Genomic DNA, 17,184 nt, shown 5'->3' with positions numbered 1-17,184 from the left:
TACTGTGAACCTACTTTCAAATAGTTTGTGATGATTTAATAGATTATTCATAAGGTTTTTAACAAACATATATACTCATAACAACATATAGCACATACTACTTCTAGGAAACATGAACTGTGAGCAAATACAAGGCTGTGTTACTTTAGTTATGGCACCTAACAAACGTAAGCCATCATTCAAAGTGCTGGCAGGTTCTGCCACCCCTGAGGAAGAATCATGTCAAGTTTAATCTAGGTCAGTACCAGCTACTCCATCCTCCCGGACTTCTCCATCTTCCATCAAATGGACAATGGGGAGCACTGCTGCACAGATGCATGCTGGAAACACAGCTTGAGGTGGTTGTGGCACATGATGGTTTGGAGTATGCTCTGTAGTGTGTTCTTCATCTAGAGCAGTAAGAAGTATAAAAGACAGGTGTTAGTGTTGTGACAGCAGGAGTGAATAAACTAATGCAGGGAAGTAATTTATTATGAAGTGTCTCAAGCTTGGGAATACATTAAGCAAAAGGAAATGCCACCAGCTTTATGTGTGTACAGGAAAGTACACCCATACACTTCCAGTGAATGAAATCCTAGGAAAGGATACTCCAAAGTGAAGTCAACCCACCTTCTGCACTGACTGCTGACCGCACTGACCAGACAGAGCCACGGCGGAAAGAATAGTTTCTATGAGACGTACTGGAGGTGCAGGAAGGACTCACAGAGAGACGGCGGGAGGCCAGGTTGGCAACTTCTTCTACTGACAAAGAGAACGGGAAATGTCAATCTAGATCCAGCTGACAGACTTCAGGGAACTTTCTGAAGGACAGCACTTACAATCAAATTGGAACATTGAAAGTGCACGTTGGGTAACACTCAAAAGGCATAACTTAAAATCTATAAAGAACAGTCAGAAAGGTAATTTGCTCATGCTTTGGCAACCAGCAGAGCATTGTTCCATAAGACAGTTCAGTGATTTGGTGAGTCACATTGTAACTGAATCAGCTCTATACTTCTTTTCATGTACATCATGTTAACCATCATGGTTGCTGGTGCTTAGTTTTTCCTAAGAATTGGGATTTCTGCTCACAGATTTCCCAATGTATGTTTAGATCTGAAAATCACTGTACTCACCTAATGCCACACAGCTTGGAATGCCTTTAATTAAATCTTTGTGCTCTCTCAGCCTGGACCAATGAAAATCCTCACCCAGAGACTAAGCTTTCCATGATTCATGTCATGTAACTTTGGCCATCTGGAAGTTCGGTACTGAGGTTGAGCTGTCATCTAGGCTCCCTTACTAGTTGCTATAAAGGCAGAAAACTCCAGGGACAATTCAGCCCCTCCTAAGCTGTATGCCTTAAGACAGATACTGCCAAAGGGTGATTCCTCCCATCCTTTAATTCCTATGGGTTAAAGTTATAAAAGACAAACTTCATTCCTCTGCACACCAAAGCAGGGACATCCCTAACACTAAAAATCAATGTTCCTGGACATCACACCCCTAAGCAGTGCTCTTTGTTGGTGGCAGGTGCTCTCAGGTTCCTGGAATACAGTTCCTGGCCCTGGAGCACACCTTCTTCTTCCTGCTCTGAGCTTGGTGTGCAGGTTGGCTCGTAGCAGGCCTCCTGAGTGATGGGGATGGCAGTGATGAGACTGGCTTCCCGGCCCAGGCGCTTCTTCTCTTCCTCCTGCTGCAGGTTCTTCAGGATATGCTCCGCTCGCTGATGGGAACGTGACACAGCTCTGGCTGAAAATGACTTCTGTCAGAAAGAAAAGAGAAGAAGTACAGCCTGAAGCCGTTAGTTAAGATGCACACATCCTGCATTTTCTGCCAGAGACCTCAGTGACATTCAGCAACTCAGTTTCTAAATGCAAATCACCTGCAGACTCCTCTTGGAGCTATGTCTACAATAAGCCTTGGTGCAGACTTCTCCCAAGAGACACCAAGTGAACCAGTGCAGAGAAAATGGTCTCTCAGACAGTTCAAGTGAACTAATCTTCTCTTGGAGAGAGAACAGCTGTGTGCTCCTAAGATCTGAGTTACTGTCTCTCACAGGAATACGATACGCAGTACAGTACTCAGTGAACAAACAGAAAAGCCTTATGGTCATGTAGAAAACTCTGTGTACCCTAACCCGGACAGTGAATTTTCCCAGTTGAGGAAAACAAGAAAATTCAGTTTAGCCCACATCTTTTGGCTTTATTTTGCCCCATGCCACTACAGAATAAAACCAGTGCTTACTGGTTACCGACTATTTCCCTGCTTACCGACTGATCTTCATTTATAGGATCCTGCACGCTCCCGCTGCACTGAGGTACCCACGGGGGGTCAAACATTGGCACAGATGGCATCCCCAGGACAGGAGAAGGCAGAGTGAAGTTTATACTTGGAGGAGGGATCTAACAAAAACATGGAAGACATTTTTTTACAGTAGACCATTATTAATGTCGGTACTGCTAATTAAACGTGAGCACAAGTACCCAAGACATTAATTACCTCAGTAAATTTTTCCCAACTCCATATTTCACTATGCTGTAATACTACATATGGCACAGGTTTCTTCCTTTCTGTGATGTTTTTCTTGACCTGCGTCCCTGTTACACTCTCCCCATTTTATGCAGGAGCTCTACACATCACCTCCCTCACTGGTGTGACTTACATGACCATTTTTTTCTCTAAACAGATTTTCAGGCAATTTCATGGCATTGTGTCATTACACATCTATCCCACAAGGCAAGCTGTAAATGGCAACAGTGTGTTTCATGTGTACTATCTACCTTAAAGATCTGCTGTGCTCCCTCCTCCATCCTTGGCCAGACTTGATACCTAAACCTCCAGAGCGTGTGAAATTTGAGAATGGCGTTCAGTCTTTGCACAGTCTCTGGGTGATGAAATTCGGACATCAGCATGTCAGAAACGGCCTCTGGCACTTTCACAGCACACAGCAGGAACATGGCAGCTGCAGGGAGAGAACATCTGATCATCTGTTTTTCTTAATAATGTGTTTATTTGGCAGAGGAAAACTGCAGCTGTAGAAACCCCCACCAAAAAAAACCTAATCTTGGCTCCAGAAATGAGATCAGCAGTCTACCAGACCTAGCAAAAATTGTACTGCTTCATGAAAGCAAGTACATGTGATTCCACCTTCTGGGGCCACACAGTGTTACATGCGATGCTTGTAAAAGGTTATAGAAAACCTGCTTTTAAAATAAAACACAGTTTTGCCCTTCTCACTGAAATCTAACAGGACTAATTCAGTTTGTCTTTCAAAGATTCCACTTCCAAGTGATTTCTGTGATGATTAATAAAGGCTGGTTTAACAGAAGCACAGCCTTCCCCTCAGAGCAGGAGGCAGTTGTCCAATAGAGCTCTTACCTGTATATTTTCATGGAAAAAAAAAACAAAAAGAAAAGTCCTTAGTTAAATGGGCACCATGCAATGATCACAGTCTGCTTCCAAAAGAAAATGGAGTTGCTATGAATTGAGACACAAAGGACCAGATCACAATGGAAAACAGCACAATAGAAGCTGAGCTGGCCCACAGTCGTTTCATTGGAGCATATTTGAATATAAACAGACGTAGTCCAACTCCAGACTATGGAGGCCAATTAATTTAGATGGGTATCTGAGGGGCACTGAGCAGGAAACAAAAGCAAGGGGGACAGTGATGCTGTGGGAATTCAGTGGCTGTTCATGGTTTCCTTGACCAGTAGCTCACCAGAGATCACTGGAGACAATTTCTCCATATTTGGTCACTGTTTCTCCACAGTAGAAAGAGGACATTTGCTATTGTGTTTGCCTCAACACTTATTCAGAAGGTGCCAGGCATGAGACCTGTGCTGACGGGAGGCAATCTGAACACCTGCAGAAACACAAGGCTGCTCTTTGACTGCCTAGGTCCTGCTGCACTGTGAAGGCTCCTGTTTCTGCTCCAAAGCCCCACTCCATATCTGGAGGGACCGTCCTGTTTCACCAGCTCAGAGAACTTTCTACTTTTTGATGTTTTCATTGTAACTATGTCAAGTCTTAGTAGGATCGACTGAAAAGTGTGAGCCGATATTGAAGTAACACAAAAAAAAAAAAAAAAAAGAAAAAAGAAAAAAGAAAAAAAGAAAGAAAAGAAATACAGCCTTGGAAGAGGTCAGTAGGTGGTGCTGTTGTACACCAACACAGGAGTCTTTGTTAAACAGCTTCTGGATATCAACATTATGAGCTTTCAGGTTTTGACCTTGATTAATGCAATTTATGCTGGGGCTAAAATCACTCACTACTAAAAAAGCTACTAGAGACCTTCAAATAGATTTTAATACTCCCTTCAGAGAAGAAGGAAGATGGATCTCAGAGGCTGCTTTGGCGGAGCAGCCAGCCAGCACTCCTCAGGAAGTGCAGCAAGGCTTCATTCCCCTCCCTGCCAGCCTTGGTAAGTTTTTGTAAGAGAGAAAGAGTATCCAAAATTATTTCCCCAAAAAGGGACTTGAAGGGGACAAAGGAGTGCAGTTTCAGGCAGCTTGTTTCTCTTCTTTATTTTGCTCCTTTCTCCTCATGTCTGCACATTTGTCCTAGCAAAAGGCAAACATGAATGGGCGAGGACAGAGAAGACCTGTGGGCTGTAGAAGTGCACCGTGCACTGGTAGAGCAGATGGAAAGCGAGAGAAGCATGAAAAATGAGATGTGGAGTCAAACAGTGGACTTCAGGGCAGAATTCATTGCCAGCTGTGGAAAATGAAGGACTGGTAAGCTGGGATGAAGCGTGATGAAAAGGGGAGAGGAAAGTCTGAGGAGGACTTCAAAACCCTTGCATTGTTAACAGCTTTTGATAAAAACGCCTGTAACTTGATCTTCAGTGTAGGAACTCCTGTGATGGCTCCCTTAGGTGCACAAATCTGGGGAAGATGGCAATCTTTAAGCCATTTCCTTGGGTGCTCAGGGAGGAGAAAGGTAGAATTTAAAAGTTGTGGGAGGCTGAAGCACAGACAAATTTGATTGCTTTAATTTATGCTTTATTTAAGCAACCTGTGTGTTGTGCGTGAGGGATGATCACAGTTTCTAGGGTTGTGGCCCATGATTTCTGAACATCTGGCATTAGCACACACAGGTTATGAGTGTTTGGACAGGACAATAAGACTAGAAAGAATCTCCTGAGTCACATTAGATAATCCCTTTCACAAGCTCTTAAACCTAACTGCATTTACTCTTTCTGGTGCTTAGAAGTCTTCTGTTTTACAGATGAAAGAAGTAATTAAAAGTTCATACTCATCTTTATGCTACCACGGCTTAAATAATTCTTCGTCCTTGCCTGCTCTGCCGTATTTATGGAGAGCAACAGTTTCCCCTCTCAGTCTTTATGTGAATTCATTAAATAAATATCCTCATTGTACAGGCTCTTCATTCTTCCTCCTGTCCTACCTGCCCTTCATTGTACCTGTCCCATGTAAATGTCTCTTTCTTCAGTGACCAGAATTATGCACGCATGTGCTGTGTTCTAGGTAATTATACAGTGTGTTTTACAATAGCAGTAATACACTGAATCTCTGATGAAATACCTCTTCTGACACATCCTGACTGTATTTATTGTTTCCATTGCTGAATTCTACCTGGTAAGCCAGTCATCATCTGGCCAGCTGATATACTCTGGATTCCTCCAAACCTACATCAGTCCTGCAGAGGATCCAAGCTCATAACAGAACAATTCTTATTAGTTTGCAAGGACATAAGCTTACATTTTGTAGTAATAAATTCCATCCTATGACTAGAATTTCTTTTTCAAGGTAATACTCTTACAAGGTATATGATGTTCTAATCATCTTCTGTCTTAAAGATGCCTCTCAGCTATGTGTCATCAACAAATGTCATCTGCACAATTTAGTACCAGGTGGAATGGAAAATTTAGATAAATATCATGCCATAAAACTACTTACTGAGCAATGCAGCTGTCTCCATGCAACGTGAGAATTTTCCTTTCAGTACAACAAAGGAGCTGTGACAGTTCCACTCTCATCCCCTTTCTCAGTTTTGGTATCAGCCCTCAACTGGTATTAACAATTTCCATGAGGTAACACACAAAATACTTCAGTAAACTCTGGACAGATTAAATCACTGTGTTTCCTCTGCTTATAAACTCAGCTAAATACAAATACTAATTTTGATGCTCTCTAATCATCCACCACAACCAGAGTCTGAGAGATTGCCTTCCTGATCCTTCTGACCACCTCTTTTGTACAGAGCACAAAAACACATGGAGGTCTATGAAGACCAAACAGTCCTCAATAAACCCTTGGTGTCATTAAGACTCCTCCACTACAAAGCTGTCTTGCAAGGCCCTGTGATCTACTGTGAGATGTGCAGCCAGGGTAGCCATACTAAGTGGTTTTGTTTTCTTACCTGCTGCACCAGCCATGTGCTCATCCACACTGAGCAGGAGCTCCCACGCTGCTGGCTGGATGTCCCCATACATCTCTTCCGTGAGAATAGGAGCTGCCTTGATCAGCAGTGACAAAGGTGCAGGGGAGAGGCTCATTACCTGCAAAAAACCAAGGCATGCCTTACAGTTGAGCTGTGCAAACTATCCAGTGAACACCACGCTCAGTAATTTTACCCTAGTTTTGGTCTACAGGTTACCCACTGATAACCTCTAGTTTCAGACATTTCAGATAATGCTCTATAGAAGAACATGACAGGTTGTATTTAAACATATTTGTGGATTTATTTTTGTTTTTTTTTTTAATTTTAATTTTTTGTATCCCCAGTTTTGATGCATGTGTAACTATGGGAAGCCAGAGATGCAGACTGCGATTTAATGGAGCTACATGTTTAAAGGATTCTTTGACAATGTTACCTTAAGAGGCTTAAATTTAGCATTACTCAGCTGGGGAAAACATCAAGGATGAACTGGTTGATATTTAGGAACAACAATTCTTCACATGGGCTTAGAGATCCAAACACATTTTCTTTCTTGTCGCAGTCTAACCTGACATCTATGAATCAGCCTCCCTAACTAGCATATGGCCTAGTCAGTACCTGGTGCCTGATGTATTTTAACATTCCGGAGTCTTTCTTCCCTTCCAAGTTGATATCGATCACTCTCTTTTTTAGAGAAGGAGTTCTCAAGCATGACTTGTCTGAGCACTAAAAGTAGGAAAAAAAAAAAAAAAAAAAGTGATGTTTACATTTAGATTTCTCAAAATGTGGAAAGGGAGGAGATCATGTACAAGAGGAATTGCCGTACGCTAGAAGCAGTCCAGTACCAAAACTGTAGCACAAACCTTTCTCCTGTGCTGGCAACAGGCCTAGTATCAGTGAGATGACATATCTTATCCATTTTCCTTCTCTTTTTAACAATGCTTTTCCCAATAAAAGCTTAAAACAGAAGCCAGTAAAGCAAATGAGAAATGTGAATGTGCTCTGTGTAATCTTCACAGGTGGTGCACCCATGTATTTCAGGAGAACAGTACCTTAAGCAGGTTAGAGGTTAAAAGTATATAGCTTCCTTCTAAAAACTTACCAACAGAGGTGTTTAGTGTGTACAACACTGATTCCTCTCAGCTATATTTATCTTCTTGTCTTCCTCGGAAAGTGTAAGTGACAACACATTTCAGGACTTGAGCTCACGCCTGCCTGAGAGTTGTCCCTAGCATATTGCCAATGACAGTGATAATGACAAGTCCTTTTTATGTTCATTATTCACAATACCAGGGACTTTTCCCAGAACATTAGGTTGCCCCAGACTCTTCTCCTCAAGCTAGCAGCCTGCTGATTAACTCAGGGGTCCACATTTATCAGAGAGCTCACAAGCCCCACGGAGCACATAGCCAGGTCTGTGTGTTGCAGCTACCTCCAGCGTTTCATTCGGCAAGCTGGGAGAGTAAAAGAGAGGTTCCTCTGGAAGCCAGATAAATGTGGAAACGATGCCCATGCAGTCAGAGAATGACAACAGCTGAAGAACACCAGAGCATGAGGAAACAGGATGAAAAGTCTGGTGTTATATAAAATTCAAAAGTTATCAATTGCTTTTCTGCAGTGAGGTCTGTACAAAAACAGTGCATGTGTTTGTGGGAAACTTTATTAACCCTCAACCTCTTTTTACCTTGCTGTTGCTTAAAGGATGATAAAATGTGTGTCGCTTTGCCTTGTAATTCAAAGTTGGAGATGAAACAACACACAGTAATGCGCTGTGTTCTTTTGCTACCTTTCATGAACCCTGACAGCTGCTCATCTGAAGCCTGCCTTCTGTAGAGGAGACTCCTACCTCTCTTCCTAAATAACTGATACGCTTCTTTGTCAGAGAAATATAAGGAGGTTACAGTTTCCAGGAAAGCAGAATCATTATCTGTTCTTTTGTCTGCCATGTGCTTTGTTCCATACAAATACCCTTCAATTTTCTAACTTGACAGGAAACAAACAATCTGCTGGTTGATGAAGAAACATTACAAACTTGTCTCCTACTCCTTCATTTTCCACTTACAGGGATGATAGCCTCTTTACCCAACTGAAATCTTCATGAGAGTCTCATGAACACTTTTGGTTTCAGTGTTACTGCAAAGTAGTTGAATGACTCCGCCATTACAAGCATTCAGAATAACCATAGTCTGTCTGTTGTATATGAAAGTATTAAAAAGCTGTTGACATGATTCGGTTGGCACCTGGCTGGGCACTTTACTGAAAGCAGAAATGTATTTCCACTGAAGTTAAAGGCACCACTTAAATTGCTAAAAAGGCACAACCTTGTTTGAATATCCTGCTGAACTAGTCATTAGAAGTGTGTCACTAAAGAGACTGTAACATTAAAGACCACTGTATACAATTCTTGGAACAGCTCTGAGAGCTCACACCCAAAAGGAAGAAATTATGCAAGATTTTACAAGAATTTCAAGAGTGATTCTTATTAACAGATTAGAAGAAACATGAAAAAAAGAGACTGGACTCCAGGAGCTGATAAGCTGATAAGAGGCCATAAAAGAATGTTAAAATTAGTCAGGTTGTAAGCTTTTCAACGACCTTAGCAGCAAGTAAGGTTCTTCCCAATCAATAGAGATTACGTTCCTTCCATAATACTAAATGGCCTAATAGGTTTTTTGTACAGCAGAGCTGTGTTTAGGAAGGACTGTGTTCATTTTCTCATGAAAGAACTGAGTATATTATGCAGTCCTTGAAGGTAATTACAACCTGCCTGGACAAACCCCAAAACATTCTGCTTTTTCCATCTACTCACTTCCTTTTGCTTTTTGCCTCTTGCCACGCTGTTCAATGTGCTGTTTTCTCGCAGAGAGTCCACTGTGTCTCCGTACAGGAGTTTAATGGCCCGGACAAGGCGAGCACAGGACCGGCTGTGATGGAGGTAGCAGTGTGGGTGACAGTAGTCAACGTGGGTACATATGAAACTTTGCTGGTTGCATAATAGGATCATAACCTTGAAAAGAAAAAAAAAAGATAATAGTTATCTATAGAAAAGGGAGTTACACAGAGAATGGCATAGGGCAACTAGTGATGGGGACAGTCAAAATGACTTTTTCACAGCCTAGCTGGGGAGGCATGAAACTCAACACAGCTTTTTGAAAAGGTATGTGCATCTGTGCAGAGCTCTGTACTTGCACGTGATTTACAAGCTAGCTAGGCAGGGCTAAAGAAATGTCAGCAAAGACAGAGCTGCTGTAGATGTGTATGTTTGGCTGGTGGCAAGATAACGCTGAGGAAAACAGTATTCTCTCAGCTTGCAGAAAAGCTGTTGTACCACCACTGAGATGAGGGCTTAGGCTGGAAATTGTCAGCTACTCAGGGATCATTAAAGCTGCAAACCCACAGGGTTCGGGGGTTAGTTTCCTTCAAGGAATGGGAAAGGAAATGTCTCAGCATGCTCTCAAGTAGGAATGAACTGTGCTAGTTGTTCTGCATATGCTCCCCTCACTGTGCTGGGGTAGGTCCATCCAGCCTAGCTTTACGTTAGCTGGCTCAGTTACTATTTCAAGTGATGCTACCATATGGCAGCAAGGAGCTGTAAACCCATGTAAGAAACTGTAAATATTTGGGCATTTAGCTATTCTGAGCCCTGCTTTGCTGCAGCAACACTGCTGTTAGTCCCTAAACTAATTAATTAAAGAAAGCCTTGGGTAACTCTACACTTCAGTGACTGCTCTGTGGTGTAACTCGGAGGGTTTCTTCCAGGAGAAGCAGAGCTCAGCCCAGCAGCTCTTTGTACATTGGTCTTCATGTCACACACAAGTAGCACTCTGAGGAAAACACACAGGCATCCCCAAGCCGTTAACATTGTAGGTCAGAACTGGCCTTTATGAATCCTTCTCTTCATCCCACAACCTAGTGCAGAAATATCCAGAACTACCAGAAAGAAACTATCCCATCTTTTCCATCCATTGATTGTCTGTACAGCTGCAGTCTGCTGGCTCTCTCAAGTAAGGCAGCCACATCCAACCCTCAAATATTTAGGCCTCCAAAAAGTCAGGACCTTAATTTAAAACAAATCTGCACTGCATTTGTGGGATTCTTGTCTTAGCCTGCCTATTCTGGCCTCCCATTATTTTGGGGTCAATCAGGAATAACTCAAGCCACTAGTGTTGTATCAATGTGCAAATAGTACAAATCTGATCAGCATTGTATAGCCTCTACCCAGCCTCTGCTCCACTGTTATAACTTGTAGTTGTGGTACAATGACATAGATTGAGCACATCATGCCTCGGGGGTGCTGTAAAAGGACAGGTAAAGGAAATGCTGGTGCATGCATAGAAGTAACTGGAACCAGTGAACCTTTTGAATGGTCTCAAGACCATTAAGTAAAGCAGGTTTTTGTTTTGCCTGTAGTTTTAGTGACCATCCACCCACACCTTCTTTCCAACAAACAAAAAGAGAAAGTTCTCATGCGGTATTGGTACTTGCGTGGCATTAACTGGAACAGGTGACTTTTCAAATCTTCCTTTCTCCTATGCAGGCTAATCACATGTAAAGTGAGACAAACATCTCAAGTTCCCTTCAGTTTATGCCTTGTACTTATGAGTCCATGCATCCTCCCACCCTGAGCAAATGCACCATGATTTATCCTAAGCTGCTAGCTAGGGAGGTCCCTTTATCCTCCAGCTAGTCATCACCTAGTACACACTTTCATGTCTAACACACTCTAGTACACTGAAACTTCCAAATCTGACAGAGAAGCGAGGTAGTCCAGGGACTGAAGTACTAGCTTGGAAGATATTACATTCAAGTTCCTCACTCTGGCACCCTCTTCCAAAAACACACTGCTTTTCAAAACAAGAACTGCTTCTGACATCACAGTATTAGATTAATTTTGGTTTTGCCCATACCACATAGGAATGGGGCAGTTGAGAGCAGACTATGTGAAATAGTTGGGCGGGGGCGGGGGGACAGGGAGATATCAACTCAATATTGGCAGCTGTCTTTCCCAAAGGCAATTCAAAAGTCAAGAGCTATCTGTCCTCATACACACGTGCAGGATACAATCAGTCCGTGCACAGGGAGTCAGCCCAACTGTTCTGCAAAGCATGTGCACACGGGCACACTGACCGTACTGCACCATTGCAGTGTGCCATAAGGCAACAGAGGTAGAGGTGTACAGTCCTTGAATGTCAGTGAATTGAACAGTGTAGACTTGCCCAACTGTCTTTTGGCATGTCGAAATCATGGGTACAGAGATCACCAAAATGGATGTCTTAGGCCTTACACGGCCAAACCACATTTGCACTGTTGTAGTCCCCCACAGAGTCAAAATACACAAGGCCCTATCTATTGTGACAGAATGCATCTAATGAAATCAAAGAAAATGTTCCAAAAGTACTTTTTTCCCCCACAAGGTGCATAATTAAGCTTATTCCCATAGAGTTAATGGAGACAAAAAATACTTAAATTGGCTCAAAAAGGAGTTGGAAAAACTCCCTGAAGAAAAAATCTTATGGTAAACATAGTGGTCACAACAGAACCTCCAGCTCAAGTAGCTTCTAAATTGCCAGCTCCCAGAAGCTGTAGTGCATACTGTTACTCTTCCTGAGCTACCCACTACTAGCCATGTTGGAGATAAGATGCTGAGCTAATGAATTTTTCAGCTGAAGCAGCATGGCTGTCCCTGCATACCTAGAGAAAAATAGTCCCTTTTCCCTTACAAACTCAATATGTGAAATGGACAGAGGCAGCAAGACAAAAACTCTCTGGTTTTAGAGCATTTTTGAAATGGCAAACAGATGTTTTCCAAAAGTTGCAGCTTACTTACACTTGAGATCCTTGACGCTACATGGAGAAAGCACAGATTGTGACCTGGTTATTGCCAGCACAAAGGCTTTCCTACTGAAAATGCCATCCTTGAGAGCGCTGCCGGCGACTCATACTTACATGCAGCCACGACATGTTCCGATGATAGTTCTCCTCCGTGCCTGTGTTGCTCAGCACCTCGGGCTCAATGCTAGGTTCACTCGCGCTCCAAGGGCTCCCTTCTTCAAAAGAAAAATACCCAAAAGGTGGTTGTTTTTATTGCTCCCTATGTGCTTAAAGACTAGGGACAGCACTTGTAAGCCAGGCCAGCCTTGTGGGAACAGACCAGAGTACACAGACTATGCCACACTGGAAAGACTGCGTTTGGACACCCCTCCCCAATCCTTGTATCATGCTGGCTTGACAATTACAAGAACCATTTAGACTTGGCTCACAGGCCATTTTTCAGTAGCAAATACTGCTCCCTCCCCACTTTTTTTCTTTAATGGAAGGGGAGAAGATAAACTGAAAACATTAGAAACAAATTCTTTGCACCATTCAGATGCTGCAAATGGTTGGTTTAGTGATCTGCATTGACTGGGCTCTGTGGTTAAAAATGTAAACAAAAATCCAACCAGAAGTGGCATCCAACTGGAAATGCCAATGGGCAAAGTCACTCCTAATTGCCCATGGAAACTGCTAATGTCATGGGGATGAAAGGGGAAAAAAATCCTGATTCTAGCACACTAGTTCTAAAGAACTCAGGCAAGGGAGAGATTTCTCTGGGAACTTCACTGACCCCTGTGTTTCCTCTAGCTGTTCCATAACTTATGGGCCTCCTATAATACTAACATTAATGCTGGTAAGAGATGGCTGCAGATAAACTCTGATTAATCCTTTCTTTCTTCTCTTTAAGTGAACTGTGACTTGCCAGAGTCTACAGAACAGAATCCTCCATGTTCACCTTCTGAAGCACCTTTTGGGCAACATAAAAATGACCATTAAACTTAGGAAGTTTTTTCAGCTCCAAAAGTATCCAAACCATAGTTTTTGGTTAACATCCCTAGCAGAGGGAGCCCTTTTAGTTCAACTGCGATGGATATTTCTCGTGGCAGGATGTACATTTGGTTTCCACAAGATAAATATATGGGGACCTGTCTTTTGAAGACTAAGGCAGGCATCTATAAAAATATATGTATATGCCAATATGTAGGAATACAGTACGTAGCATGTAGATGTTGTGTTCTGTATACAGGAGTATATATTACATGTCATACAACATGCCTATGGCATCATAAGCTACATAGAATATGAAGTGCATGTCTGTACATATATATATATATCTCCTGTCTGTTAATATGGACAATAAAATACAATATATGCATATGACCTGAAGTATTCATTATATCATATGATTTAGGGGTGTGTGTATGTGCATATACACACGTGCATGTGCTCCCCTAAAGACAGCATGCATCTGGCTGGCAGGCACCAGCATTCCAAGAGTTCATGCTCTAACACGGAGCTCTGAATTGACAACCTGTGCACAGAGCCAACACTGCACCCAGGACATGAACCATGTCCTCCCAGGCTCCAGGTTCAGGCAGTTCCTGAAGAGGACTCTAGGTTTTTCCTAGCCTGTTGGGGTGGGGGGAGTCTTGTCATTTCTAGCTCTGCTGCAATGACATCAAGAGTTTAGGTCCTGCCTATTGTCCCCTCCCTTTCCACCCACTCATCTAAGTTACCTATATCAGTGACAGTGTCCCTGCTGTGGGACAGCTGCAGCTCCTCATTCTCAGACTCTGAGTCCTGCCGTGATAACTTGGTGCTCTTTAGGCTGCCGGCCCGGCGAATGCTGGAAAGGGAACCCCCCTTCTTCACCCGGAAACTGCGGGTTCCTTTAATCTGGAGCAAGCGGGAGCCTCCTATCCTGATCTTCCTGCTGGGAACTGTATTAAAAGAATAAAAGAGGACTTTTTTCCCCTTAATTTTTCCCCATTTAAAAAATAAAGATATCCTGGCCCTCCCCTCCCTCCCAACCCTTTGCTGCCAGCCTGTATTGCAGCGTCTTTTCTTCTACCAAGGAATGTGGGGCCAGAGGCTCCCTCCAAAGCCACCGCCAATGCAGCTCCATCAATCATGAAGTAAAGATGCTTTACGGAAATGTGTCCAGCACCTTCCTGGAGACCTGGAACGTCACCTCAGGCCTTGTCTGTATTTGGAATTAGCCCTCATTCAACCACCAGCAAGTAGAGTCAGCTGCTCTAACAGAAACCCAAAACGTGGACAAGGAAAACCTACGATTCACACCAACTTGAATCAATTCCTGCCAGGAAACAGGATCTGTCCAATGGATGTAAATTGCAGTTTTCTTTGCCAGCTCCTGGGGTTTGCATTAGTGCAGAATCACCTTCTTGCTAGGGACAGATGGCTGAATCCCAACCGTGAACAAGGCACTATGGACAAACCTATTTTCCTGTGGGCCTGGGTTCTGTAAACCTCACTGAGCTCTGCAGTAGGATCACTTATTTATTCATACAGCACGTGTGACTGCAGAAGGGTAGTCTGCTTCATGAGGTTAGCAGGCAAGACTTCTTTGAAGTAAGATTTGCATAAATCCGTGTCTCTGCATGTTACTCTTCATCATTAGAATGCTTTAGAGGAAACAGGAGCACGTAGATCCTCTCCTTCAGACAAATCAGCAGCTTTCAGGCATTAACAACATCCATCGACACTCTGCATTTTTGATGAGCACAGACATGAAATGATTGAATGTTCAAAGCACCAACAGTTTGCACTTTCATTCTCCTCTCAGTTCAAAGGCAGTACATGGCAGTATGTCAGTCCAAATGTTGCAACACTCAGTCATTTTACTGCAGATCTAATTAGGCAAGGCCATGTGTGATCAATTACCTTTTGGTGCGTTGCTGAGAACAGACAGGATACAGCTTTTTGGATGCCATGGGTAAGCAAAATATTTTAAAAGAATTGTGTTTTGGCTTCAGGAAAAATCAAACATGCCTTTACTCCTGAGAATGCCCCTAATTCCTCCAGAACCCAATTCCCACTCCCATTTCCAGTGGCTAGCGTCCTGACCAAAGACAGCTGAATAGGTTTTGAGAGCTACTCCGCAGTCGTCGTGAATCAGCTGGGCAAATCATTGTTCAGTGACCAGAGAATCACCCTCCAAGCGACCACGCTAAATTTCTTAGCAATCACTACTGCTTGAATTCTGTTCAGATCAGCCTCAATACAGTGGCCCAGTTCCCCCAAACACCAAACCATTTAAGGACTTGTAACTGCATTTCATGAAGTCTGCAGAATCCCATTTTAGCACCCGAATAGTACACATGGTCCTCTGAGAGCCTGCATCTACCTAGCTTTAGTGTCTGTGTTTGAGACCTACCTGGAGCGGATTCTATACAGTAAACTCGTAGCTTTTGGATAGCTGTTAAGCCATGCCTGGGGTGAGCAACGAGAGCAAAGTTTTTAACACTCAGGAAAAAATGAAAGGAAACATATTAGTACTCATCAAAGAGGTTGAGATAAAGAAACCTGTCACTGCAGGTGAGAAGAATTTAGTTACATTCACACAACAACATCTTCTTATCTAAAAAAGTGTAGTTTACAAAAGATGCCTCTGTATCTGTTATGGGCCCAGGTGGATCCCCAGAAGAATATGCTGTGGCCAGAGAAAAGAACATAATTATTGTAATTTTAAAATACAACATTATCTTGCATTTATTTAGCTTCCAAAATATTGCAAATACATTTTTGCTAGAGTATATTAAAATTCAGCCTTACTACCATAGTCACTTTTCCCATCCCTAAAATGTAGTAAAAAGACAGCTTTATTAAAGGAATACTGTGTAACAGCTTAGGGAAAAGGGAGAATGGGAAAAAAACCCAACTGAAACTGCAGGGAAAATGTAGTTTAACAGAGTCAAGGATGCAGAAAGTTAATACTGTCTCTGCACTATGCCTGTAGCACAGTAACACACAAAGGAAAACCTAAGTCAGCATTGCTTCTAAGAAGAACAGGATAGTTAGAGACTGGCCACTAGCATTTTCCAGCAGGACTGCGTGCTTGGAGGCATCCTTCAACTCAGGTAACGTCCCGGCAGATTGGACTGCTGCCTGAGAGGCTGAAAAGTGGTTTCAAGTAATTGTCATAACTATCTATAAAAAAAAAAAAAACACTCCAAAACTAAGCTTTTCCTCATCTAAATAGAGACAGCTCATCCCACCAGTCTTAGACTGTCAGACATACCATAAGGCTGTGTGCTCCTCTGGGCTGCCAATATGCCAAGGTTACAAAAAAATGAGGTTGAGCATGAATCTATCCAGCTCACCTTTCTTTGGTCGATACCTAACTGGCTTCACAGGAGTAACTGTCCCATCTGACACACAATTTTGGAGGCAGTTTTACACCATGTAAGTCTTGGAAACAGTTCTCATATTTTTCTCCAGTAATTGTGGCAGGGTCATAGCTGAAGACAACACTAGCTTTATCCAAAGCCCTCTGAAGTCAATAAAAGCTCCTCTGAATCATTAATAGACATTACAGTTCCTAGAGGACAACCAGCCACAGACTCCATCCTTTTCAAACAATCATCAAAATTATCATTCAAACATCTGCACCTTTATATGGCTATTACAAGACAGAATTTAAACAGTTCTAGAAAACTTGTTAGAGGGAAAATCATTTACAGGTAACTGTCGGCAGTTTAGCCTCTAATTGCAAATACGCACGATGACTGTATATTGTATTGCAACACTTGTACCATCAGATAGAGTGTGAGTTTTGCATGAGATGGCTCAAAAATGGAAACAATCTGCTGGTCTCAGCAAACAGAGTGAGCTTGAGGTTTGCTTGTACAGTATACAGTATGTTGGTAACATTAATCTGCTAGCCATCAAAAGCCACATAGGTGTGTTTTTCATGTGGTAGCAAAGAATTCAAGAGATCAAGTGATCAACCACTAATTCTGTGAG

The 17,184-nt window shown here is 42.6% G+C and overlaps 1 protein-coding gene across 4 annotated transcripts in view; it reads right to left on the bottom strand.

Annotated features, from left to right (window-relative positions):
- UNC80 (unc-80 subunit of NALCN channel complex) overlaps positions 1-17,184 on the bottom strand; it is a 131,386-nt gene that overhangs the window by 50,187 nt on the left and 64,015 nt on the right. For 2 of the 4 annotated variants that reach the window (XM_086751173.1, XM_086751174.1), the window contains exons 27-36: positions 13,935-14,138; positions 12,331-12,431; positions 9,194-9,391; positions 7,003-7,110; positions 6,367-6,505; positions 2,763-2,944; positions 2,253-2,384; positions 1,558-1,744; positions 610-741; positions 246-389 (exon numbers count right to left, since the gene is read on the bottom strand). In XM_086751173.1, the coding sequence (XP_086607299.1) occupies positions 246-389; positions 610-741; positions 1,558-1,744; positions 2,253-2,384; positions 2,763-2,944; positions 6,367-6,505; positions 7,003-7,110; positions 9,194-9,391; positions 12,331-12,431; positions 13,935-14,138 (1,527 nt within the window). The remainder of the gene's footprint in view (positions 1-245; positions 390-609; positions 742-1,557; positions 1,745-2,252; positions 2,385-2,762; positions 2,945-6,366; positions 6,506-7,002; positions 7,111-9,193; positions 9,392-12,330; positions 12,432-13,934; positions 14,139-17,184) is intronic. The other 2 variants (XM_086751175.1, XM_086751176.1) reach the window with 1 other exon arrangement.

Source organism: Chlamydotis macqueenii, chromosome 6 (genome assembly GCF_036417535.1).
Source record: "Chlamydotis macqueenii isolate bChlMac1 chromosome 6, bChlMac1.mat, whole genome shotgun sequence".
Taxonomy (NCBI): domain Eukaryota; kingdom Metazoa; phylum Chordata; class Aves; order Otidiformes; family Otididae; genus Chlamydotis; species Chlamydotis macqueenii.
The sequence above is the reverse complement of the archived record's forward strand: the minus strand, read 5'-3'. Positions and strand labels throughout refer to the sequence as shown.